This window comes from Strix aluco, chromosome 2 (assembly GCF_031877795.1).
Source record: "Strix aluco isolate bStrAlu1 chromosome 2, bStrAlu1.hap1, whole genome shotgun sequence".
NCBI lineage: Eukaryota > Metazoa > Chordata > Aves > Strigiformes > Strigidae > Strix > Strix aluco.
In genome coordinates this window covers 82,371,775-82,397,940 of record NC_133932.1, presented here as the reverse complement: position 1 = coordinate 82,397,940, position 26,166 = coordinate 82,371,775, and the positions used below count along the sequence as shown (strand labels likewise).

The window sequence follows — 26,166 nt, the reverse complement described above, 5'->3', positions numbered from 1 at the left end:
TCAACCTCCTCAGAGATGAGCTTGGAAGAATCCCATGGGGTATGGCCATGGAGAGTAGGGGGATCCAGAAGAGCTGGTTGATATTCAAGTATCACCTCCTCCAAGCCCAAGAAAGCTCTATCCTGACAGGAAAACAAGAAAGGGCATCAGGAGTCCTGCATGGTATAAGCAAAGAGTTCTTGACTGAACTTACAGAAAGGGAGTGTTTAAGAGGTGGAAGCAGGGGCAGATGACCCAAGAGGAGTATAGAGCTGGTGTCCAGTATTGCAGGGATAGGGTCACAAAAGTCAAGGCTGACCTGGAGTTGGATCTGGCAAGTGATGGGAAAGGCAGCAAAAAACAACTCTACAAGTACATAAACAGCACAAGTAAGACAAGGGAAAATGTGTTCCTGCTGCTGAATGGGGCAGGGGAACTGGTAACACAGGACACACAAAAGGCTGAGTTATTCAATGCCTTCTTCACCTCAGTCTTTATTAGTAAGACTGGCCTTCAGAAATTCAAGGACATGGACACGAGGGGAAAGGTCTGGATCAATGAAGGCTTACCCTTAGTGGAGGAGAACAAGGTTAGGGCACTTACCTTAGAGCACTTAAACAAACTGGACATTTTGGTTCATGGGGCCTGACAAGTAGCACCCACAAGTGCTAAGGCAGCTGGCTGATGTCATTATGAGGCCACTCTCAATTATCTTTGAATGGTCTTGGAAACTGGGAGAGGTTCCTGAAGTCTGGAAGAAAGCAAATGTCATCCCTATCGTCAAAAAGGGTAAGAAGAAGGATCCAGGAAGCTACAGGTCAGTCAACCTCACCTTGATCCCTGGAAAGGTGATGGAGCAACTAATTCTGGAAACTGTTCCAAACATATGGACAGGAAGGTGCTTGGGAGTAATCAGCATGTATTTACAAAGGAGAAACCATGTTAACCAACTTGGTATGCTTGATAGGACAGCCAACTTGATAGGATAGAGCAATGGATGATGTTTACCTTGACTTTATTAAAGCCTTTGAGACTGTCTCCTACAATATCCTTAAATATAAGCTGACAAAGTGCATAGTGAGGAAGACTGAAAACCAGATAAGTGGCTGGGCCCAGAGGATTGCGATCACACAACCACACAATCGCACAAAGTTGGGGGCAAGTCACTAGTGCTCAGGAGTTGATAATGGGGCAACACTGTTCAATGTCTTCATCAATGGGTGATGGGACAGAGTGCACCCTCAGCAAGTTTGCAGACAATATAAACCTGGGAGTAGTAGCTGATACACCAAATGGTTGTGCCATTCAGAGGGACCTTGGCAGGCAGAAGAACTGGCCTGAGGGGAAGCTTATGAAGTTTAACACAGGGAAATGAAAAATCCTGCACCTGGGGAGGAATAACTCCATGCACCAGTACATGCTGGGGGCTGACTGACTGCAAAGCAGCTTTGAAAGAAAGGACTTGGGGGTCCTGGTGGACACCAAGCTGAACATGAGAAATGCACCTGCACAGCAAAGAAGGCCAACAGTCTCCTGGGCTACATTAGGCAGAGTGCCACCAGAGTGTTAGAGGGAGGTGATCCTTTCCTTCTGCTCAGCACTGGCGAAGCCACATCTGGAATTCTGTGTCCAGTTCTTGTCTCCCCAGTATGGGAAAGAGATGGACTAACTGAAGTGAGTCTAGCCACAAAGATGATTATGGGACTGGAGTATCTTTCATATAAGAAGAGGCTGAGAAAGCTGGGACTGTTCAGCCTGGAGAAGAGGCTTAGGGGGAATCTCATCAATGTGTGTAAAGACCTGATATGAGCCAATGAAGAGGAAGGAGCCAAGCTCTTTTCAGTGGTGCCCACTGACAGGACAAGAGAGATTGTGGAGTTTCCATCCTTGGAAATATTCAAAACCCAACTAGACATGAACCTGGACAACCAACTGTAGCTGACCCTGCTTGAATAGGGATGTTGGACTGTATGACCTGAAGAAGTCCTCCCAACCTAAACAATTCTGTGATTCTGTGAAATGCCTTAGAAGGTGGGTACATCAGGGGAATATTCTTACCGAGGAGCCAGCCATCTTTGAGTCAGTAGCTGTGGTGGGATATGACCCACATATGGGCATCATGGACAAGGCAGGAACCTATCATGTTCATGGTGTTCTTCTCTTGCAGAATGTGGGCACTGGCTTCATCTCATGGCTGATGAACATTGCCATGCAAGGTATGCACTACCACGATATGCTGTTAAAACTGAGTCTGCACAAGACAGTACGAATTGTCTAGTTCACAGGTCTTTGGTCAAAGGAGAAGTGAGTGAATTACTCCTTATGCAATTTCAAAGTCTGGTCAGAATGGTGAAAATAGAGGCCAACAGAGTGATAGCCCAGAGGTTCTCAAAGGAGTTGGTTGCAAAGCTATATACCTCAAGAGAAGTGGAGGTATTGATGATAAACTGTGGAGGGAAAATTAGCCTTGGTTTAGAGATTGCATAGATACAACCTAAATTTGATGTTGTGGGAAAACTAATTATATTGTTCCTATCACCAAACTGTCTGACTGGACTCAGCCTTGTACTCCTTTAACTTTCACCAAGTGTGTATTCCCATTACCAGTTTGTAAAAGACAAAGCCCAAGTGAGCAACATGCCATACAGTTTAAAAAAGTAAAAAATTAAATACGTAATTTTCAGCAAAGCAGACTTTGGAATAAAATTGTGGAGTTCTGCCTGAAGCTTTTGGCATATGTCTCTGCTGTAATTACTTTGCTGAATTTAAATTACTTGATAAATTGATGAATTTAAATTACTTCACAAGATCAATATAAACTGATTTGTGGAAACTGCTGAACAGTAATTGGATTTAAAGTCCTCATCTTATACATGTCTATATTCTAATATCATTGTGTTCTAAAGGAAGTTTTGATACCAAACCTAACACACAGTTGAATGCTATCACCTTCCATTTCTCTTCATTCACAGATATGCATCCAGCTGTAGCTGTGAAAAACTGTGGCCCTTGTATAATAAAGTATGGCATATTTTTATACATCAGTCATTTTTTAATGTAGCATGAAGTGTACTGCAGTCATGACCTCCATCTAATTCAGATTCCTCTAGTGTTGTATTTCACTTCCACATTGTTTCAAAGTGGAAAAGCTTCTTGCTGCTGTCAAAAGGTTTTCTTCTGAGGCTAAAATGGGCTTTGTTCATCAGAAAAGAGAATGTAGAACTTTGAAAACAAAGTGAAAATCAACAAAGCAAGTTTTTATGGCTTGTAACTAATGAAAAGTTGTTTTCATTAAATAGTAGGCTTTCTTCCTACCTAAATATACCTCGTGATTTGACAGCTCTTCCCATCTTTTCTGGTTTGATCCATCCTGGTTATATATTTCAGTAGCTTGCACTTACTGAGATCTGAAGTATTACCCTTATTTCTGTACTCCTGTCCTCTGTACCACACACTATAAACTACCACTATAAATGCCCATGCTGTTTTACAGATTTGTAACGAAAAATGGTGTTTTTCAAAGAAGAACAAAATCTCTGCTAAAATATTCAACATAAAAATACTGGTAATCACATCCCAGAGAATCTCTTGTATGTTGGAATCCCTGTTGCAAGCTCCGTGTTGCAGAATTCTGCTCAAAATTGGTGTCCTTTTCCAGTGAAGTTGGTCTACTTGCTTCTAATGTGTAGAAAAAGGGCTTCAAGTCATGCACAGAATATTAGCAGAGGCAATAATACATCCATAGTTATGCAAGCATTTTGGAAAAATGTATGTTAGTGTATGATCTGCCTTTCATCAGGGCATACTCCTCAAGTGCAAATTGGAAAGAAAAAATGATACACATTGCTGTATATACACTTGCTGATATTCTGTTAGTATTTTTATTTTAAGGCTTATGATATACTGGCAGATGTGTAGCAAACACTGGAAGCACTCAATTTGTCAAGAACTTCTTAAATATAATAGCAGAACGTGAAGCCATGAAACCATGTCTGTCTAAATAAAGTCAATTGCTACATTCCTCAGCTTCTCAGCATTTATGTATATGGTGGCACAGCTTTTGGTACCTGTTTCAACATACATCATTTCCAATTCCTTTTCTTTCAGCCAGTTTTCCTTTCATTTATGGAAATGAGAGAGGACATATTTCTCACCTTTGGTGCGAAGAAGTTCAAATCCAGTGTCAAGTTCATGTCTCACACTTGTCTGAGAAGTGCTTTTTTCAGTTAATTTGCCACATTGCCCAGGTTCCTTCCCTGCAGCTCCTGCAGTGGAGTTACTCGTTCTGGGTGCAGGTGCCCAGGCGCTGGCCCAGGAGCTGCAGGGCGGCCTCAGTGAGGAGAGGCCGGGGCTGCCCCGGGCCGGACACAGGCGGTCCCAGCCGGCTCCCGCTCACCCACCGCGGGGCACGGCTGGGCCCCTCAGCCCAGGTGGTGACGCCTCGGGGAGTGTATTTAAGAAAGGGCAAAAATGATGCATGGCAGTGAGAAGTGAGGAAAAGAAGTGAGAGAAAGAGACCCTCAGACACTAAGGCCAGAGAAGAAGGAGGAGGAGGAGGAGGAGGTGGTGCTGCAGGCGCCAGAGCAGATAACCCCACTGCAGCCCGTGGAGAGGGCCTGGTGACACATGCTGTGCCCCTGCAGCCCATGCAGGTGGAGCAGATCCCACGGCAGCCCGTGGGGAACCCCATGCTGGAGCAGGAAAAGCGTAAGGAGGAAGGAGCAGTGAAGTGTTACGGACTGACCACAGCCCTCATTCTCCATCCCCCCCACAGCACCTGGGGGGCAGAGGGGAGGCAGAGGACTTGGGAACAAAGGAGTGAAGATGAGCCTGGGATGAAGAGGGAGGGTAGGGGGAAGGTAGTTTCAGTTTTGTCTTTGTTTTTCACCATCCTACTTTAATTGGCAATAAATTAAATTAATTTTCCCCAAGATGAGGCTGTTATGCCTATGACAGCAATTGGTGAGTGATCTCCTTGTCTTTATCTCGACCCATGAGTTTTTTCATCTTATTTTCTCCCCCTATCCTGTTGAGGAGGGGGGGCTGAGAGAGTGGCTGGGTGGGGGTCTGTCAGCCAGCCAAGGTCAATCCACTGCACTTATCAACACGCACACATGGCTTTGGCAACCAATGCTGAATAGTGCAGGTTTGCATAAGGTATGTTCAATATAGACTGCCAAGTAAATAATATAGGAACATATCATGGCATGCATTATGCATTCCTGTTTAATGTGTTAAGAGCAAATCCACTTCACAATTTGAAATTACTTGAATCTTTTGTTAAATCTTTCAGTTTGCTGCACTTCCTTCTTAAGATTGAGATCTGTTTTGTCAGAAAAGCATAGGTTCTTTAATATACCTCCCATTTTTCTTTTTTAACAGAAGGTTAGGCGAAATTTGGGCAAAATGCATGGATCCAGAATGGCCTTCCTCTTTCCATTGACTGCACAGGGACTCGGAGGTCTGAAAAATGTGGAGTAAGCAGTGTGGGCTGCCATCATGTTCTGGTTTTTGGTGACATGCTAGATGTCTAATTCTCCTTTGGCACCATGGCAGGCTTGTCTGAATGTGTCCACTGGGGAGCTGAACTGGAAGTAAGGAAGGCGCTCCAAGAGGCTGAAAATGCTGCAGTCCGGTTCTTCATATTTGCAGAAAGAGAAGAAAGGAGGCTTTTCACTCCTTCTCCAAAGCCAAGTAAGAGGCAGGAACAAGTGTAAAGGAAGAAGTGAACTGAGAATCCTTTCTGTAGGCTGTGTATGTTTTTTTTTTTTTCTCCGCTCTTCCTTTTCCATTGTGAAGCAGAATAGCTATTCACAGAGAGCTACTGAGCTGAGCAGACTTCTGGTGTCTCAGTTGACCCTTAAATCACTACCAACCCTTTGTACTGGAAGAGAAAAACTTTGTGACAGCAAATTCAGAGATTTTGAAGCAAATGAGTTTTTCAGACTATTTTGGTCCCTGAAATGATATGAACATGTATAAGTAAGTGACTGTCCTGTACATCACAAAAGATCTTCAAAGGAAACTGGTTTGTCCAGATTCAAGTAAGAGGGTGAGGAGACACTGAAACACAGATACAGGAAGAAAAACCACTAATCTCATAAGAAAGGGGGAGAAACACAGGTTCTCTGAAATGCTGACTAGATAGTGGTTTTTATCCCTAATTTCTTTTTCAGATGTTTTTTGATTCTTTATTATCATGAAGAGGTGACTCTCCAATTATCTAAAGTCATTGACAGTGTCTTATGCTAAATGAAATAATGCATTATGACTGTTACTGTAAGTGTGCATGATTTTATTGACTTACATACTTTTGTTGCAGATCTTACAAAACTGCTCTCCTCTTCACAATTTTGGAACATAAATTGCAGCCTGCAACAAAGTGTAAATACATCGTGCAGATACACTGATGTAGCCAGCTTGTTTTGCTTCCACAAATTCTTTATGTATTGTAAGTTGTAATATGTTTTTTTGTTTTAAGTGAGTAACATGACTGATAAAGGCTGTAGAGCCCCATTTCTGCTTTCATTGACAGTCACATTCCTACTGAATTTCTTTTGGTTTACACAGGTGACCCTGTATACATTTCTACTTAGATTTAATGAACAATTCTGCCTGTATCAGACAAGAAGGCATAATATTAGCCCTCTACGTCAGAGCTGTACTTGCAGGGCACGCAGGAGTAAGGAGCAATAAAGTATATTTTAGCCACTAGAGAGCACAGATAAATCAGTCTAACTACATACAGGCAGATGATCTTTGGAAAGGGCTACTGCCGGTTTTATATAATTGCTTTTCAGGGGAGAACCACAGAGTGTTTTCACTGAACATAAATGAAACACCTTGGCATCCACCGAAGCAGACTTGGATCAGGAGAGCTGGCAACCTCTCATAAGAAGCAGTTTTGTTGAACTGCCTTTGAAGAGTTTGAACTGGCAGTGCTGTATTCTGGCTGCAGGGTAACTTGGCTAAGAACATTAGGATTTCCCCTGACATTAAGCCATTAAAAAAAAAAATCATTTCCTTCCCTCCCACCCCCATTCAGAAGGAGAAACTATTTTTACTGCCAGACTTGCTGAGTGTTAGTCCCTCATGAAAGGAGCAGCAGAATTAAAACCATTTAAGGTTTTAGTAATTAAAGAGCAGAAGACACAAATTAAAAGTATATTAAGTAACTCAAATTTAGTGGGCTATTAGATTTTATTTTACAATCAGAACATGCAAAATTATGAAGGAAATCAGAGATAATTAAAACTGACAAGATATGAGAACAGTCTCAAGAACTTGGTCTGGAGCACTGCTTTTGGTAGGTGGAGTAGTAGGAGGAGGATACAAGTCTCAGTCACATGAAAGTTGTGGACTGTGGCTCCCGAAATCCAACAGCTTGGACAGCACTCTTTTGCAAAACCGTATTAAAAAGTAGGTGTTTAAAAAAAAAAATGGTTTGCAAACTGTTAGCATTTTTGTCTCTTCCTTGGTCCTCCATCTTGACTGTAGATTTCCCATGAAAGGCATACGGCACTGAAGCTGTGCTAGTTCCAAACAGAGTGGAATAATTAGTTCCATATCTCCAAGTTGTAGTTTTATTTATATGTCACAGAAAATTATTTTCCTTTTTTTTTTTGCAACTTGTAATCCTCTCAGTTTTTTCTCATGAGGGTACCATTGCCTCGCTGGTGGGTCTGCATTTTGTATATCTGCAGTTTGCATTTATCTTTGCTCAGTACCATCTGGTTGGTGTGGAGCAAACTATTACATTTAACAAGGTTGCTTTGAATTGGGTTGGTTATTTCCTGAGCTTGAAACCACTTCCAACTCTGTCTCACCTGAAAAATTATAAATGCACTTTTTCATGTATCACCTGAGCTTTTAATTACAATTTTGAATAAAATTGCTTTGAAATTATTGTTATTTGGTAAGTTGCCATGGTTTAAACCCAGCCAGCAGCCAAACACCATGCAGCCACTTGCTCACCCTTCCCCTCCTGGCGGATGGGAAAAAGAACTGGAGGGGTAAAGAGAGACTTCTAGGTTGAGATAAAAACAGTTTAATAATTGAAGTAAAACAATAACAATAATAGAAAGTACAAATGGGTAATGCACCACACGATTGCTTACCACCCACTGACTGATACCCATCCTGTTCATGGCTAGCGATCCCAAAATACCAAGATCCTGCAGTCGCAGTCCTGGAAGCGAGAGAGACCCCCCTCCTTCCCGGCCAACCCTCCTTTATAAGCATAGCATGACGTTACATGATATGGAATAGTTCATTGGCTAATTTGGGTCTCGTGCTCTGGCCCTGCTTCCTCCCAGCTTCTTGTACACCTGTGCATGGTCAGGACATGGGGAGTTGGAAAGTCCTTAATTTCTTAGCAATAACTGTAAAGATCTGTGTGTTATCAGCATTCTTCACATACGAAATCCTATGCTGAATCCAAAACACGGCAGTATTCTGGCTACTAAGAAGAAAAATTAATTCTATCCCAGCAGAAACCAGGACACAAGTCCGTTTAAGATTTGTCTTGCAGGTGATTATAAACTGAGTGTAGAATAATTTGTTCAAGCATTATTCTAAGTATCAGCTTTACTCTGTAGTTCTCTAGGCTGTTGTTCAGAATGTTTGCCCCTTTTAGGTTGTCTTGGACTTCTCTTGCAAGTTCTGTAAAATGATTAAACCTATGTATGAAACTTACAAAATTGTAAGTTGCTGCTGCAACTCCAGAGCTTGCTTAGAGTTCCGGATGCCTAAGATGTCCTGAGTCTGCAGAAGAGAAAGAGAGACAACTAGACACAGAGATAGAACACAAAATTTACAGAGAAAACAAAGGAAATAATAGAAAATTCCTGCATGATTTTCCTGTGTTGTAAACGTTAGTGGTACACCACCGCTATTTCCTAAGACAATCTCATTAATGTCTTTTTCCTGTTCTGAAGGAAAAACGGCCTGTTTTACCAAATGCTTGCTCTCCTTGTTTTCAAGAACTTGAATTTTGTCTCAGTAGGGAGTACTTTAATCTTCCATGCACATGTGCAAGCTCTCACATATCAAAATACATTTTTTCTTGCAACAGAAGTTAGGTATTAAATAGGCAACTGTTCTAAGCAGCAAACGATAAAAGCCTGCTTAAGGGCTTGGAAATACTGAAATGCTGGTGCTCCCTCTTGTGGTTTAACTAGAAGAAGACAGACCGTGAAACGGGCTAAGTGTCGGTATATTGGCTCCTGCAGCAGGAGCTCAGCTGGAGATTATGACACGTTAAGAGGAGAAGCTATTCTTACTTTGAGAAATCTTCATTTTCACCTGCTTAGATGATCAGAAAGTGCCAGACCCCTGTGTTGCCTGGTGACGGAGAAGCCACCCTCTCCTGTGCTGCTCGCAGAGCCTGGCTGGCAGGATGAGGTTCAAAAAAGAGTTCTCCTCTGGCTGACACACAGCCATCTACCTGAAAGTATTGCACATCCACTTGCAAGGATTAAATCTGTATCAAGGCAACTTCATAAATATTTAATGCATTGTTTTCCTGGATGGATATTAGTTTTAATAGCATTAGTTGGATTAGTTTTAATAGCATTAGTTTGATTAGTAATCTGTTGCTGGAAGTGCTTGTGACTCACCAAGAATCTGTTTCTCGAAGAAAGTATTCACTTGTGTATTCCTAGAAAATAAATAAAATTAACCACAATTTTTTTGTAACAAGTGTATTTTCAGCCAGTCCATCCCAGCCATCTCAATGTAGCTTTGTTTTAGAGTTATTAGACTTCAGCTGTCCTTTTGCTCATGAGTGTTTGAGGGGATTTTACTGTAAGGGATAGTGGGAAATTTGTGATCTGATAGCTAGAACTGAAAGTCACCAGACTGATCACTAAAACATGCATTGAATACAGCAGTTTTAAATGCCTGCCTGGACTGCAGCCATACTGATGGTTTACAGGTCTGAGAGACTGTGTCAATCTAGTGACTACTTGACACATACCTCATTTACAATCCTGGATATATATGTATCAAAAACTTACAGTGCTTGGTAAACTTACCAAAACAAGCATAAAAAAGGACAATTTTCAGACTACTGGTTCTGGTTCCCAGCTAGTGCTGAGTCTAAGCCCAAGAGGGGGTGTACCCAGAGAAGTGTTTTCTCTCCTGTTACTCTATGCACAGCAGTAAGAACTAGTGAAACAAACTACAGCCACACTGCAAGACTAGAAGATGCTCGACTTCTCAGTGTATTTCACAACAGCCTATGACCCAAAGTAGAGCAGAAAGTCTCAGGATTCCTGAGACTTATTTCTGGCACAGTGGCAGCATTTAAAGATATGGCATAGCTAATCACTGCATATCTAGTTTGAAGGGTGCCACAGGACTGTGCATTCTGTTTGCTTCAGTCATTTGCTGTAAGATCATTTCTGTAGAAATGCTGAGGTCAGCATTTCCACCATTGCTATAGTGGAAAGAAACCCCAAAGAATGTGATTGATTTCTCCTGTTGAGCATGTGAACTTAGATGACAGTATCCCACCATTATTGATATGATGGTCACATCATTGTCCAGTCCTGTGTAAATGTAAAGGTTTATGATGCTTCAGTTTTCCAAACTGTAAGTAACTATAAGTAGACATTCTATGGAACTGCACCAAGCAAAATCAAACTGCCATAAAGTTCATGTGTGGCACTAATTGCGATTTAACTGCATGGTTATTACAAGCGCTTTTAATTAACCCAGTCATCATACTGTGGCATACAAATTGTGCATAATAACAGTGTGCTGAGTATAATGACAATAGGTTTGTCTGAACTGTGAAAATCAGGAGTTTTATCATTTTCTGAGGTTTCTTTTTATGCCCTTAAATATTGTGCAGTATTTAAGAACATTTGACCAAAAGAAAAAAGAAACAAACAAAAAACCAGAAAAAACCCTAGTAAGTTGCTAAGGTTTGACTGTTTGAAAATTTTATAGCAGTCTTTAATTCTTCCTGAAATGCAGTGAGATGTGTAATTATCTCCTGAATAATATTTTTTGTGATTTTTCAGTCTCACTTTTCTTACACTATTTTCGGTCCTTTTCAATAGTCATTTTATACGCTCTTCTAGGATTTTGTGTTTGAAGCCAAGAAAAATTTTCAGTGTGTGGAAACATTCAGTGGGAATACCCTTTCAGTGAAACTGGAAGATAGTAAGAATAAATGCTGATCATATACTGCTGCAGAATGGTCATTTGTTAGATCACTAGTGTAGTGAGAGCATTCCCCTTCTCTCAAAATTATGATTCCAGTCTATGTCTGTCAAGACTGGTGCTAGTAGCACTGAATGAATTTTTACTTGGAAGGTTAATTTTGCAGCCCAAAGTCTAAAAATAAAGAAACAATGTAACTAACGGATATAGTTGTAGTCCTTCAGAAAACACTGGAAATACAACTAAGTGGCATTATACTTATACCATGTACTCATTCCTGGAGATCAAAAGAATGCATAAAAAAAAAGAGCAGGCATTATGGAAAGTGTATTTTTCTATTTTTTTGGACTATCATCAGCCCTGTACTGGGAAATGAGATACTGACATTTTGGTTTTAAATTATTTGGCTCACAGACACAACAGGCACCTGAAGGCAAGATAAGAGTATATGACCTTTTCATGTGCACAAGTTTACTGAAGAAACCAGGTGACAATGAAGACTGGGCCAGTGAGGGAGGCAAAAGTACATTTGGCATGTGCATACAGTTAATGGTTTAAACATGACATAAAAGTGACAGCCAGAGTGAACAGTAAAAAAAAAAAGATAGATTGTGTTCAGCTGGGTGAGTGATACAAGTGTGGTGTACCAAACACAAAAGAACTGACACCACACAAAGCCAGTTGGTCAGTCAGTGGTCCCAGGGGTTTAAATATCAGAGATGTGAGAAGGGTAACAGAGACGATAACGTCATCATTGTACATGCTGAAGTAGCTCATTCTGCAGAAACTATGTCTGAAGAAGTAAGTGACTTTGCGAGAGATTGGTGAGGTAACTTTCAGCTGTGAGAGCTGTTGCTGTCATTGACAGAACAGAGTTCTCAGCAGTGTGACTGTTGTCATGCACTTTCTGTGGGAATGGCAGAGGTGTATGTGCTGCTGTACAAACACTTTTTAACATTTTTTTTCAGTTTTGGGCCCCTCACTACAAAAAGGACATTGAATTACTTGAGCGTGTCCAAAGAAGGGCAATGAAGCTGGTGAAGGGTCTGGAGCACAGGTCGTAGGAGGAGCGGCTGAGGGAACTGGGGTTGTTTAGTCTGGAGAAGAGGAGGCTGAGGGGAAACCTCATTGCCATCTACAGCTACCTGAAAGGAGGTTGCAGAGAGCTAGGAATGAGTCTCTTTAACCAAGTAATAAGCGATAGGACAAGAGGGAATGGCCTCAAGTTGCACCAGGGAAGGTTTAGACTGGATATTAGGAAGTATTTCTTTAGGTTGTTAGGCGTTGGAATGGGCTGCCCAGGGAGGTGGTGGAGTCCCCATCCCTGGAGGTGTTTAAGAGTTGGGTCGACATAGCGCTGAGGGATATGGTGTAGTTGGGAACTGTCAATGTTAGGCTAATGGTTGGACTGGATGATCTTCAAGGTCTTTTCCAACCTAGACGATTCTGTGATTTAACTAACACTCTTTTCAGAATTTTCCAAAAATGGCTTTTGGAAAATAACCCACAGTTCTTTAAAAGATGTTTCAGATAATGACTGGATTTTAAGGGTATTTATATATATAAATTTTACCCAAGGTTAACTTTTTAAGAAAGATTTTACATTTGAAACTAAGGTTTATTTTAAAATGTATCATTATTGCACTGTGCATTTCTTGAGACATTCACTCAAAGAGAATAAACAGAGAGAAATGTCATTAGACAGTATTTTGAAGCAACTGTATAATACATATAAAACAAGTATTATCCATATTTCAAGCCACTATGATTGTAAAAATTACTGATTTTCTTTATTTGTTTATTTTAGTCACTTTTAATTCACAAGATGAACGTTCATATGTAGTAATAATGCTGGTTCTTCTTTTGACTGGCCTAAGCAAGTGCATTCAATGAGTCTTTCATTATCACCACTCACACCATGCATAACAACAAAGAAACTCATCAAAATTAGATATGTTCATTTTATTTAAAATTTTAAATATCTTTCTTAGCTAACACTACAACAGTTCTTGATTGTAAAGGTCCCCAAGACTCGCACTTTTCTCTTTAATGTATGTGATGGTAACTTGAAAAATGAGATTTATTTGCTTTCTCTGTTCTTACATTTGGGGATATAAAATGCCACAGGAAACAGTAATCCTTGTTGTATAACATATGTACCCTTTCCTCTTTCTCATGGTAGCATTTTGAATATGTTTCTGCTTCAAAAATTGGATCCCTGTCTTAAAGCCAACAGTGATCTCCTCTCTTCCTTTTTCTTTTAAAAAGCTGATTACCTATTGAAACCAAGTTTTCATAAATCACATACAATATTAGTTTTTCAGTGGTGCATGCGTGCTAGCTTACACAAAATATATGCTGTTCAGTCTGCTTAATATCTTGTCTGATGTGATCCCCAGCATGAAGTATCTCTTGTTTAATAAATATGTATGGCCCTAATTATTTTTATTCAGTGACTAGGAAGAATAATGAGCTATGAACATGAATTGATATCCTCTATCATACAGGAAGAAAATGGGAGTTCACGTGAATTTTTATCTGTTGACATCTAGATTAGGAAGCCAGACATATAAAATCCCATGATATTTTCAACATCTATGGTCCGAATCATTAAACTTACATCTTGGATCATTAAATTTACATCTTGCAAAGTTGTAATGCAAGTTTCCACCATGCTAACTGTTCACTATATGCTCTGGGTAACTGTGCTGAACATGCCATAATAATTCATCAACCCTGAAAGAAATCACAAAGTTCAATGCATATTAAAAATGTGATTGGGGTATGTTACAGAAAAAATGGAAATATGCCTCTGTTCACCATGCATCGTGTTTTCTGAGGTTACTGTTACTGTCTGCATAACAATACACTTTCCTTACAGGAAGAAAAAAGCCACAGTCAATAAAATACATATGGTGACTTGTTTATACACCTGGTATTCCTTCAAAAGGAGTGATTTTGTTTGGGTTTTTTTCTACTATAAAATGACTAATTATGGAGACAGTGTTGAGACCTATGATAGTTAATGATACTTTTCTTAGCTTAATGTCCATGGAACTCTCTTGTTAAAATGGACTAAAACTGAATTGAGAGATACATAATAATTTTTGTTTACATGTGTTCTTTCCTCCTTGTGGCTTTTTTTCCTTTTAGGTGAACAAGGTATGTGGTCCTCCTGTAAGGAAGCCTACGCAGTCTCCAGGTTGCACCTTTGATCAGAACAAAGATAATCAAGGGTTGAAGATGTTCTTAAGAGACAGTGAAGAAACCCTCACCAACAGAAGAAAGTAAGACATTAGTTTTACAGCCAGAAAGAAAGAATAAAGTAAGCCATTAATTTTACAACAGAATAGATTATATTCAATGCAATGGCATGCATTACTAGAGAATAAATAAAGACTGCAAAGAATGAAGCATTTGAGCAACACAATCTGCTCTGTTGCATTTTGGAAAGAGTAATTTCATGACTAGATTTTGTTTTCTGAAATATTGGACATATGACCAGATTAATTTGGTGTGGTTTAAAGTATTTAAAAGAGTAGATAACATTGGTAGAATATGAACGTTAGCTCTATCTTTATGTGTAAGTTTTCAAATTACATTTAACTTGCACATCAGCAGGCATTATTAAATCTGTCAAAAAGTGATTGTGACTTTTATCAGAAGACTTTGTACAAATTGATCAGACAGAAAAAAATGAGTGACTGTTCTTACACACCTTTCTACTATAAAAAATGAGACAACTAAGCATTTGAGGCTAAATCTTTAAATCCTCGTTCAAGCAAGTCCAGCTGATTTTTTTTCTCTGGCTCTTTTGCCGGTGTGTAGGGAATTTAGATGACTGCAAAGACTCGGAGAATTGATTTATACCTGGCTCAGCATTACAGGGTGAAATTTACCTAACTGCGTAGGAGCTAGGTGTTTAAGCTGCCATTATAGCCTGTGGAGCAGAGGACTCAATTCAGCTGACCACACAACTACAAGCATCCAGTGCCACTTGAGGATACCCTCAGATACCCCAACTGATCTGCTGCTGCCAAGGATGCAGGTGTCCTGCAAGTTGTATCGTATATTTTAGCCTTCTGCAGATATCCTGAATAGCTGAGGGCATCTCAAAGGCCAATATATCTTTAGCCAAATTAATCAAGTCTTTAATGACCATAAGGAGTAATAGCACTGTAAGGAGTAAGGGTAGTATTACAGTTGAGAATAAAGGCCCTATTATGCAAATAAAGTACAAAGTTAAAATCAGAAATTTCATTTCTATCACAGTGTTTGCTAAAATACAGAGAGGTTTCCTTTGTCCTCTTTTTCCTTTCATTTCACTTTGCAGTGCAGAAGGAAACTGAAGTGAGAGAATTGCAGGGAATAAGTGCTCACTCCTGATGTCTGCAGAAGAAGAAGTGCCTCTGAGCTTCAAAGTCAAACTATTCTTGTTAGTATAAGGTCCTTCATGTTCCAAATAGTGGAGGAAGAAAAAAAAACCAACCAAAAATCCAAACACAGGTTTTAGAGAACATTGTGGGAATGGAAAGAGATACAAAACAGAAATTTGCTTTAGCCAGCACAGAAGTTCATCAGGCAATACCCATTATACAGGCATGTTTTCTCTGTCTTAATGTAGCTAAGCAAGTTCTTGATGTTTTCTGATTGCTAGCACTCAGCAAACATGAAACCGTATTCTAAAATCTCAATCCAGGACTGTTCCATGTTTCAGAATAAGTGGTGTCTGGGTTAACCTCAGGGAGATTGCCCAAAAGACTTTAAGGGGCAGGAGAGGCAGTGAGCAGCACAAAGCAATGCTGTTTTCTCATGATTTCCGCCTGCCTGAGATGCTGGAAACACTTTATGGCATGCAACAGGCGCTACACCAGAAAGGGGAGAGGGGCGAAAGTTTGAGATCCATTGACACAGATTTCAGTTTAACAACTTCATAGTTGATATCATCTTCATTTGCTGCCTCCTGGATCACCTTCCTTATTAGTCACAATTGCTTTATATTTCACTTTATATTCCCATGGCAACTGTAGCAATTTCTCACATGGAAGAGGGACTTCAGCAAATGCTTGCAGCCTACTTTTAAGGAAGTGCTGTTGTCTGAGTCTCACTCCACTTTATTTACCTCCCAATGTACTTCTGGCAGCAGGTTGCTCTCAGCAACGTTCACAAGCTTTAGCAGAAAAGAATAGGCTTCTTCCAAACTGTGTAGACTTGATCGATGACAGTTATCTGAGGGAGAACAAATGAACAAAAGATTCCATTACATGTGTGACTCCTAAGAGTTCCCTGATTTCCTAATATTTTTCAAATGCATCTCCAGATGAAAGTTTCCATTTTAAAGTACATGGTGGACTGCCTCTGTCTGAACTTTTCCTAAATTAATTTTACCATCAGACCTAAGCTGGTATTTTCTAGTACTGTGTGGTACAAGAAGAAAAGGAAATTTCTCTGTGCTTTTGGCTCCAAACATTGTCAGATGAATTTAAAAAAATTCTAAGCAGAACCTTCCGTAGTAATATACAAACTTGAAAGTATATAATGCTTTTTCCTCCGTAACTGAACATTGCATACAGTTTTTAGCATGGAGAATAAAATTGTAAGAAAAAAAATGAACATTTCCAAACAAACAAATAAGAAGTATCTGCAGCTTCCACTGACTGTAACTGCACATTTGTGCTCAGCTGCCTATAATTACATGCTATCTGGTCTAGAGGATGATGATATGAAAATTTACATTCATACCATCTGCCCTTCTAACTACTTTGGTCAGATATCAACAGGGGCTGAAATCAGTTATTACTTCTGTATTAACTTTATCTTTGCCTCAGGATGTATTTACTAATAAACTGAATGACCCTTCTGCTAGAATGCAGTTTGTCACAAGATACTATGACAGTTATATTTATTTCAATTTCTACGTTGTACATGGACTGATTGTGCAGAAGAAGAAATCCAACTATTTAGTATGAGAGGACTCTCTAACCACTAGTTTTCATCCAAAATATAACCCCAAAGCATAGACAAAATCAAAATCAATCCCACTCAATGGGAAATGGAGGAAAATTGCAAACGTACTGTGCATTCTGGATGCAATTTTGGGGATAGAGAAATACAAGATATGACTATTCATAGCTGGGAGACTGTGGATGAGTCATATTTACATATTAAAATATATTGTGCATAGGCAATTATATGATGCATAGTCAAAATCGACCATACCTGAGATTTTTAGAAATGCAGTTTTAGACTTAGTAGGGCACTCATATCACATTTAATAGGCATAGCAAATCTAAATCATTGTGGTTTGTGGAAAATATTTGCCCTACAATTACAAGAAAGAACATGTGGCTTTTTAAATGACAGACTGTATACAGTCACTCATGTTTTATCTATTTTAATTTGGAGTAAACAATACTTAAAAATTTAATTCCTTATGCCATTTTAGGCTTACATTGACTAAATATAAGGAAATGTATAGAATATATCTGGCATTTTTTCACAACTCCAGACACTGTCAAGAAGTTAACATGAAGTAAAGTTTACTGGCTTACAGAGCAATGAGTACAGCATTTGCTGGTGTCTTTGTGCCTGCAGGTCATAGATAACTCAGTATAGTGTGATGTTCTAAACCAGAATGAATAAATATTTTAATTTTTCACAGCAGGAATGCATCTCCCAGGAAGAGATTTTCAATACATAAGCAAATAATTTATAAACATAAATATCACAATCCAGTTAAAAACATATTAACTAAAAAATCGTTAATTTGTTTTAAGTACAAAAACTTACCATTAGCTCTGGGATTCTTGACATTTATTTAAAATAGCAATACATAATTTAATACCTACCAGCACAGCACATGATAAAACTGATGTAATTTTTCAGACATTTATTTAAATATCCACTAAATATTTAACACCTACATCTTAAAACAATCTTACCTAAATCTTGAGTTGCTCCATAACTCTGACAAATACTCTTTGTAGTATTTTTAACACTGTGTAGGGGACTAATTGATAGCACTTATGAAAAACAGATGACTTACTCATATACACCTATTTTTTTATTTGCTCTGCTTTTTTGGGGGAACATTTTTTGGTATATTTGTAGAAGTGTAGCATTGCAAAATGTCTATGCAAGAAAATGTCAGGTTGGAGGAAAATAATTCCTGCTCCAGAGCATGAGTAAAAGTATTTTTTTTACTTTGACCAATAAGAGTGTCAGCCATGCAAACTGCTGAAGAGTATTTGAGAGAATCAAACATATCTAACAGGAAATTGACAAATTGATTTAAAAAATCATTGGAACCAATGGAGAGTAATAAAATAAGCACATTCTTTATCTTCTTGTAGAAATGCACAACAGCAGTACTGCTTAATGATATTGGTTGACACTGTCAATTATTTCTCATCTTCCCCTGTGCAGAGAATTTATCAGCCACCTCCGGCTCTACAGAGCCTTTTACGGCGGCCTGGCTGATCAACTGTGTGCCAATGAGTTGGCAGCTGCCGATGGACTCCCCTGTTGGAATGGAGAAGATGTTGCAAGAAGGTACCTTTCTGGCTCACTTTTGTCTTTTCTTTTGTATTTTGTGTTTCTCTGAGGTAGCTTCCAGCTTGAGTCAAGTACATTGTTTCCCTAGGTATGTGTCAAATTTAATTCAAAAAACAAATCAGTGTGGGTTTCCTTCTCTCAGGCTTCACCTGTAAACAGTAAAAAAAATCTGGCAGCATCTCTGTTTTGAGGGAAAAAAAAGAATTCTATTGTTCTTCAGACATTTTTCCTTCAAATTTATGGCACCTAAACATACATTGGAAAGAGGCTGGATTGGCATTTACAAAATACAGTTGGGGAAAAAGAATATGGATTTTTGTTCGAGCTAGATCTTTATAAAATGCTCCTTTTAATACAGAGTGTGTGATAGCAGACTCAAGCTGTTATTGGCTTAAAACTTTCTCTGGCTCTGAAGAATGAAGTAATCTCTTAATATATATGGTTTCTCAGGAGAGAGCTAAAACTTAAAACATGGAGATAAAACATTTTAAAGGTGAAACACATGTATTGTTTTATGTATGCAGCGGCTTGGGAGACATCATTCAGCAGCAATGGCAAAGAAGAGATAATAATAAACTGCTGTGCTCCTGGATGTGTATGTCTGGAATCAATATATTTCACAGCTTACAAAACACGAGTATTTGTGGATGTCAGAAGGATTTTCAGAGAGCTGAACTCTCTGGTTTTGCTTTATTGCTCTCATGACCAAAACAAGTATTTCTCTGAGCAGGAAGTCCTTCTGATGATAGAGACCAAAATATGAAAAGGTCCATTGCAATTTTTTTTTATAAAGATCATGCTGTTAATACATCATTTATTAGTATCTAGTATCAAAAGTGTGAGGTGAGTTAATAAAGTGGGAGAAAGCTGGTAACAAGTAGAAGGAACAGTGGTAGCCTGCACCTTCAGGTACGTCTAAAAAGGTTAGGTAGGAGCTGTAATTTATTGATTAACAATACCTAAGGAAACTTAATGGATACCCTTTCAGCAAACAGCTACAGGCCTACTTTTCTTTATCTTCTTGGGTAGTCCAGTGCTTTGGCAGCACCAAGGCCCAATAAGTGGTTGACTCCCTTGATAGTCTCATTGCGAACCTTTATCCTAAGTTTTCAACAAACTTCTCAGGATGACATGTTCCCTCTTTAGATATCTATGTTTGAGATTTAATCTCAGCTTTACCTCCTGGGTTTTGTTTTGTTGCCCTTCCCCAAATGAGTTACACTATTCCACCAAATATTTCAGTAAAAATTTGAAGTAAGCATCCTGTAATTCCAGGTTTCCTAAGAACAAGGTTCTTGTTTCATTACTTTTGGCTGCTTATACTCTTACTATTAATATATTATATATTTTCAAACCTATATTATTATATGCTACTATTATATCTTAGTTCTTATTATACTATTACTGTTTATACTATAATACTATACTGTTTGATTTTGATTGATTAGATGCTAAAGTCCTTATACAGAAATGAAACATTCTACTGAATTCTAGACCATAGTGTTTTTAAAAGTAGTTTAATTAGACTAAAAATATTTTATTAATGCAATTTATTTATTTGTGGATCAACCTAAAGATATAATTGGTGACAAAAGCACTACATCTTAAAAGTAAGACCACTTTGATATTAGTTTAACTTGCAGATTTCCTTACTAAAATATTTGTTTTCATATGTATGTTAATATATATATTTTTAGTCAGTAAATTTTAGTGTTAACTTCCTGAATGAGCTGACATGTTGATAATATTTAGAAGTACAGAGTACTGATTAAAACAGAAGAGCAGGATACTCTGAGTTGCTCTAGGCTATCAACTGGAGCTGAGACCTGCAGATTAATTCCTACATGTCAATACCTGTACTTGTATACTAAATATATTGTGGTACATATTTTTCTGATTCAGTAGATATATGAAGGTGCTCACATCTGTCCTCTTCCTCCCCTTCATTTTGCCTTGTTACGCAGTCAAAATGTCCTTTGTTCAATTTTATTTGTTTCTATTTGTTCTTTTGTAACAGAAGGTGAGAAAATATTTCCTGCTCTTTGACTGAGATCAGGGTTTTTTTACTAATGTTATTATAACAGAACTGTTAATCTAAGAAAAAATGGGCACTCTTTTGGTTTTGTGCTTAGGCACATCTGTGTGCCTGCTATGAAAGTAAGGCACGTGTGACACAAGCACGCGAGAGAGGAACACATACTTTTGGCGTGCAGTGCCTGGAGATTTCTCTTGGTTATGGAAAGTCAAACTCAGCCTCAGAAACACAGTCAAAAAAATGCTGCAAATTCAGAAACAAGGAGGTTGTATTTGAACAAGAAAGACTCCTGATCTACCCCACAGATTGAGCTGGGAAATGCCATTTGAAATGGATCAATGAATCAATCAACTAGCAAAGAGATCTAATGGGAGATGAGTGGCATCAGAAGTGATTGTGTTGGGGATATCCTGAAGGGAAATGAAGATGTCAGGCTTTGGGAATGTGGACTGGAGGCAGTGAGACTAACTGCTGTGCAGACAAACCAGATTAGAAGGGACTAGTAACATGTGAAAACCAGGGTAAAGCAATTAAAAATGCTTAAATTAAAAAACTTAATGCCTAAATTAAAAAACTCAGCCTGAGCCCAATTTTAGCATTTTCAGGAAAACTGTGGCATAATTGTAGCATATTCTCAGAAGTATGATGAGATCAGTCAAGAATCTAGGAAACTCAATTTACAAAAAAAAGAGTAAAAGAATTACAGTTGTTTAACCTGAAAAAGAAAAAACTGTTAGGAGAAAATGCGAAGTACAAACAGGCTGTTGCTAGGGGGAAGAAAAGTACCTGTTACCTGCTTCCATAATGGCTAGGACACATAGCAAACATTTAAAATATATTCTGATGAAATATTAGGGAGAATTTTCTAGTGGCAAGGACAATAAGGGACAAAAATAGGTAGTTTTGGGATCCAGTGTCTGCCTGAAGGAGCATATTTAAGAACAGGCAAGGCAAGGCACTGGGAAATGATGCAGCAAAAGCCAATTTTTCCTTAGACATATGGAGATAAATGGGATAACCTCTTAAAATCTCTTTCAGCCCTCTGATTCTGAATCTAGGTTTATCTAAATCCTGTGTTGCTCAACTTCTGTTGCCATGATCCCAGGATACTGTGACATTTTAGAAGCAATAATCACCTGAGCAGGCATCATTGCTTTTCTCTGTAAATACTGGAGAACATCTGAACCTGTACACTCACTCTCTTTTCTTCTTTTTTCTTCCCCACCCCGCCACTTTTATAGTAATAAATAAAGATATTGGTGAATTCATCAGCATTCCTGGCACAGATGGGGGAAGGTCTGTGTTGTTCGAATTAGTTAAAGATAAATAGATGTTATCTGTTTTGAGATTCTTTATAATTTCTGTCTGATTTTGCCTTCTATTTAAAAAACATATGCCATAGCTGGTGGTGACTGCAATTTTGGGCCTGACATGGGAAAGCAATATCATAAACTACATAATGCTGCTGTGAGTGTATCAAGACCTGAAGAGATTGCTACGACTGTTTGCTGTATCTGTGTTTCAAGCTGCAAGTAGCAATAATCCCTGGAGACAGAAGATAGATATGTTCTAAAAAAATCTTTGCAGTTCTTCTTTCTCCTTTTCTGTGCATTTTTCTGAAGGAAGTAGTTCAAGGCTTTAACAGCTCTAATATCATATCTCAGATAAATCTTACAGCCTTTGCCATCTCTAATACCACCTAAGAGATTATCAAGCCTGGATGGGAAAAGGTCAGGAAAAAAAAAGAGGGTATTATTGAAATGAAAGCTTACTTAACAGTTTATATTTCGTATGCTTCAGCTGTTTCCTTTTTGGTTTAAGCCTTTTTTTTTTTTTTCTTCCCCAAATCGTAATATCATGGCAATGTGGCCCTTGATTCTGAAACTAGAAAGTGTTCTGAATCTTATCCTGTCACACAGTGCAGGCTCATGCTTTTATCAAAAGCTGAGACCAGAATCCCCAAATTCCTGTATTCATATCAGACAAGACTGGTAGCAGGCAGGACTTGCAGGAGCAAGACTACACTCGCAAAGTCCACATCACTGCAGAATGAGGGAGAGGATGTCTCAGAGGAGTCTTCAGCCCTTCCACTGTTTTACCCATTTGTGTGACTACAGTGGTCAGGCATGAAATTCCAGCTGCAGTTTTAAAGGCATAACTGAGTACCATGATGAAGTACCTGGAATTTAGTGTTATGGGATTCACTAGGTTCAATGGAAAAAGAGGAATTGCAATCAAGAAGTTATGCACTACCAAAGCATACAAGAATAATTTGCATGCACCAGGTTGGAATTTCAGTGTCGTCTTCGCATTAAAGCTAAAATAACAGGAGTTGTGCAAGTGGACTGAGATTGTTCTCATTCATGAACATAAAGTGGTTTAACTGACATTTATACAGTTTTGGTAGTCCAGAGTGCCTGGCTAGAATGTGAAGAGAAATGGATTAAAAATCCACAGAGGAGAGCAGAATAGGTACTGTACATTTTGAGACCAGTGATTCCACTGAAATAAAAATAGATGTGAGAGAAGAAAATAGTAAAATGATGTGTGTTGAAGGATTCAAGAGTAATGGAGATTATTAAAAACAGCTAATCAAGTTTGGAAGGAAGAGTTTCATATGAAACACATTTATAAAGTATCCAAATTAAGAGGAATTAAACTGCATGATTGATTTTAATTGCTGAGCAAGTTGTTAGAAAGTGATTATAATAAGCATCTATCATCAAATAAATGCTTAGCTTTAGCACAGCTCTTAGACTGGGGAAGGGAATTTTCTCTTTTGATTCTTAAACATACAGAAACAAGAGTACAATCCGGAATCTGTTCTTAGCTAACAGAAGAAGATAAATGGTGATATAAGGAGATCTAATTAATTCCTTTTAGTTTTCTTCTATTTGAGCTAGTCATCACTTTATAATGCTATCAAAAGCACCACTTGACACCTATACAAAAGATTTACCTGAGCAACTTGAAATGTAGGAACAACCCATTATGGCTCTTACTCCTTTGCCTAATATGCTATTGCCAACAGGGACCAGTGGCAGATGCGTAGGAAAAAAACAATTGTAAATATGTGCTTCCTCACAGTCTGCAAATCTGGAGATGCCTGACCCAGAACTGTGAATGTTCAGTCTTCCCATGAACTCATAAAATCTTAGCACCAATAGCATTCCACAGCAAGCTAACCAGAAGTTTTCAGATACCAAAACAGAGTCAACTTAAGAGGTCAATGGTAGATAAAAGATATTAGTAGGCTCAATGCTTTGTAAAGAAAATTAAAATTAAATAAGTTGTTAAATCTGAATGCCTGAAATCTGAAGTATATTTAGTTTAAATTCCTGATGCCCCTTTAGGGGTGCTTGGAATTGAAGTCGCCAGCATATGGGACCTGGGCTGTAATGAAAAATAAGGTCATCTGGCCCATAAGAACATGGAGCTCCAAAGGTCCTCCCTGAATTCAGGAGGACTTTTTCGTTACAATTTATACATATTCATTTGGAAAATTGTTGACATCAGGATATGTTTGAGGAATAATCAGCAACACCATTAATTTTACCACTGCCCCTCGCAATCACAAATAATTTCTCACTGATCCTACTTGTCAGAAGAATGAGGGGGGCTTATGATAAATTTTTCAGTGTCAGTGTAGAAAACAAAAGGCATTTCTATTTCTGGTAACAACATGTAATTGAGTAATAAAAAATAATTATATTATCCCAGTTGCTGGTTTTCTGGAGGTAACTTTCTGTTGTCTTTTGAGAAATCTTAAATATTATTTTTAGGTTAGTTAGTGAATTCGGGAATTATAGTGGAGAATATGATCTGAACTATTTATTCCAGAGAAAGACAAAAATTAGAAGAAAGAAGGATATCGGGTTGATGACAGATTATATAAAAACTAGGTAGTTTATATAAAAGTTGAAATTCAGATCCCTGTCTCAATTGGTTTTAGGAGATCCAAGTCTGACATTAGAGGAAAAAAATGAAATGACATATGATCCTTTTGTTTATACTCATTGTGGAGTTTGTCCTCTATTTTGTCATGAGACTGAAATAAAATAATTTTTGCTTTAATAATGGTAATATCAGTTCTCAATATATACTTAGATAAATCTCATGGCACTTCAGGATGGAATTTATTTAATTAAGTAAAAGCATCAAAATATATACTGTATTACATAAAAAAAAAATCTATTTTTCCTTTTGTTTGCTTTAGAAAATATATATTTTTCCGTAGTGTTTATTCTAGAAACATTTGAGTTGTTTGTTATGCACAGCAGGAATTATAGTAGAAGGGTTCTAACACTGGGAGAATTAATTTTTATTAACTTGGTACTAATTTACAAAATATATTGACTTTTAAATTGAAAAGCACGATTAGAGCCACGTTAAGTAAATAAAAGCGTTTATAAAGTCAGAAAAGACTGTTGAAAGATAGAACAGTGACCAAGGATATTCTAAGAGTTTGAATTATGGCATCATCATACCTTCATTTTGAGTGTTTTGTTCTTTCATTTTACACAGCCATAGAGCAATAGACTTAGTCCAGAATTTAGTATTAGTGATCTGATGGCTCTTAGAGGTTTTCCTAGGGAATTCAGGACTACTTTACCATAGTTTATGACATGAAACAATGAAGGCAAAAAAAAAAAAAAATCTATCATGTCCTTTTCATATAATAAGGTTTCATATTAATACCAAGGAAAACTCATGCAAGAGGCTTTGCTGCATAGTTCAAAAATAAATCTAACATAGAATAAATAACCATGAATCATAGCGGATTATACTAGACAGAAGATTTGTGTATTTGTGCCTCGCTGAATTCTTATAAAAGAAAAATGATCTAACTGAATTCAACTTTGATATACAGGATATCTTTCAAATAATAAGTTTAGTGATATTTTACAATGAGGTCCCTTTCATACAGTGATGTTTTGAGACATATTTCTAAAACCAAATTATTTATCACCTCTAGCCACAGCAATTTAATACAACAGCTCTCTGTGAATTATTTAAACAATATTTTGGGTTGTGAAATATCTTCTATGGGGTCCTCTTTCACTGTAATCCTCTATACAGGCTTACCTGTCCAGACAGGAAACTTCAGTGTGCTGATGCTCAGCACTGCAGCATTTACATATGTTCCTTTCAGCCTTCATACTGATATGTCACATCTGCTGAAGACTTCTCTCTTGACAGCTATAGGTCAGATTTTCATTGAACATTTTGTACCGACTGTGAAAATACGCTACTGAAACTTAGGTTATGTTGGGGTTTTTGGTTTTTAGATTTTCACAGCTGACTTAGATACTCAAGCAGGGTGATTTTAGGGATCTGGAAATTGTTGGGAGTCTTACATGAAAACCACTGATTTTTCTTATGTGTCTAATTTTGAAAGTTTGCACTAAGTTTTTCTCTATAGAAGAAAA

At 38.1% G+C, this 26,166-nt stretch overlaps 1 protein-coding gene across 1 annotated transcript in view; it reads left to right on the top strand.

Moving 5' to 3' along the window:
• The window catches only part of GPC5 (glypican 5), a 742,838-nt gene that overhangs the window by 136,113 nt on the left and 580,559 nt on the right, over positions 1-26,166 (top strand). Inside the window, exons 4-5 of the mRNA XM_074815456.1 lie at positions 14,302-14,435; positions 18,574-18,699. Coding sequence (XP_074671557.1) covers positions 14,302-14,435; positions 18,574-18,699 — 260 coding nt within the window. The remainder of the gene's footprint in view (positions 1-14,301; positions 14,436-18,573; positions 18,700-26,166) is intronic.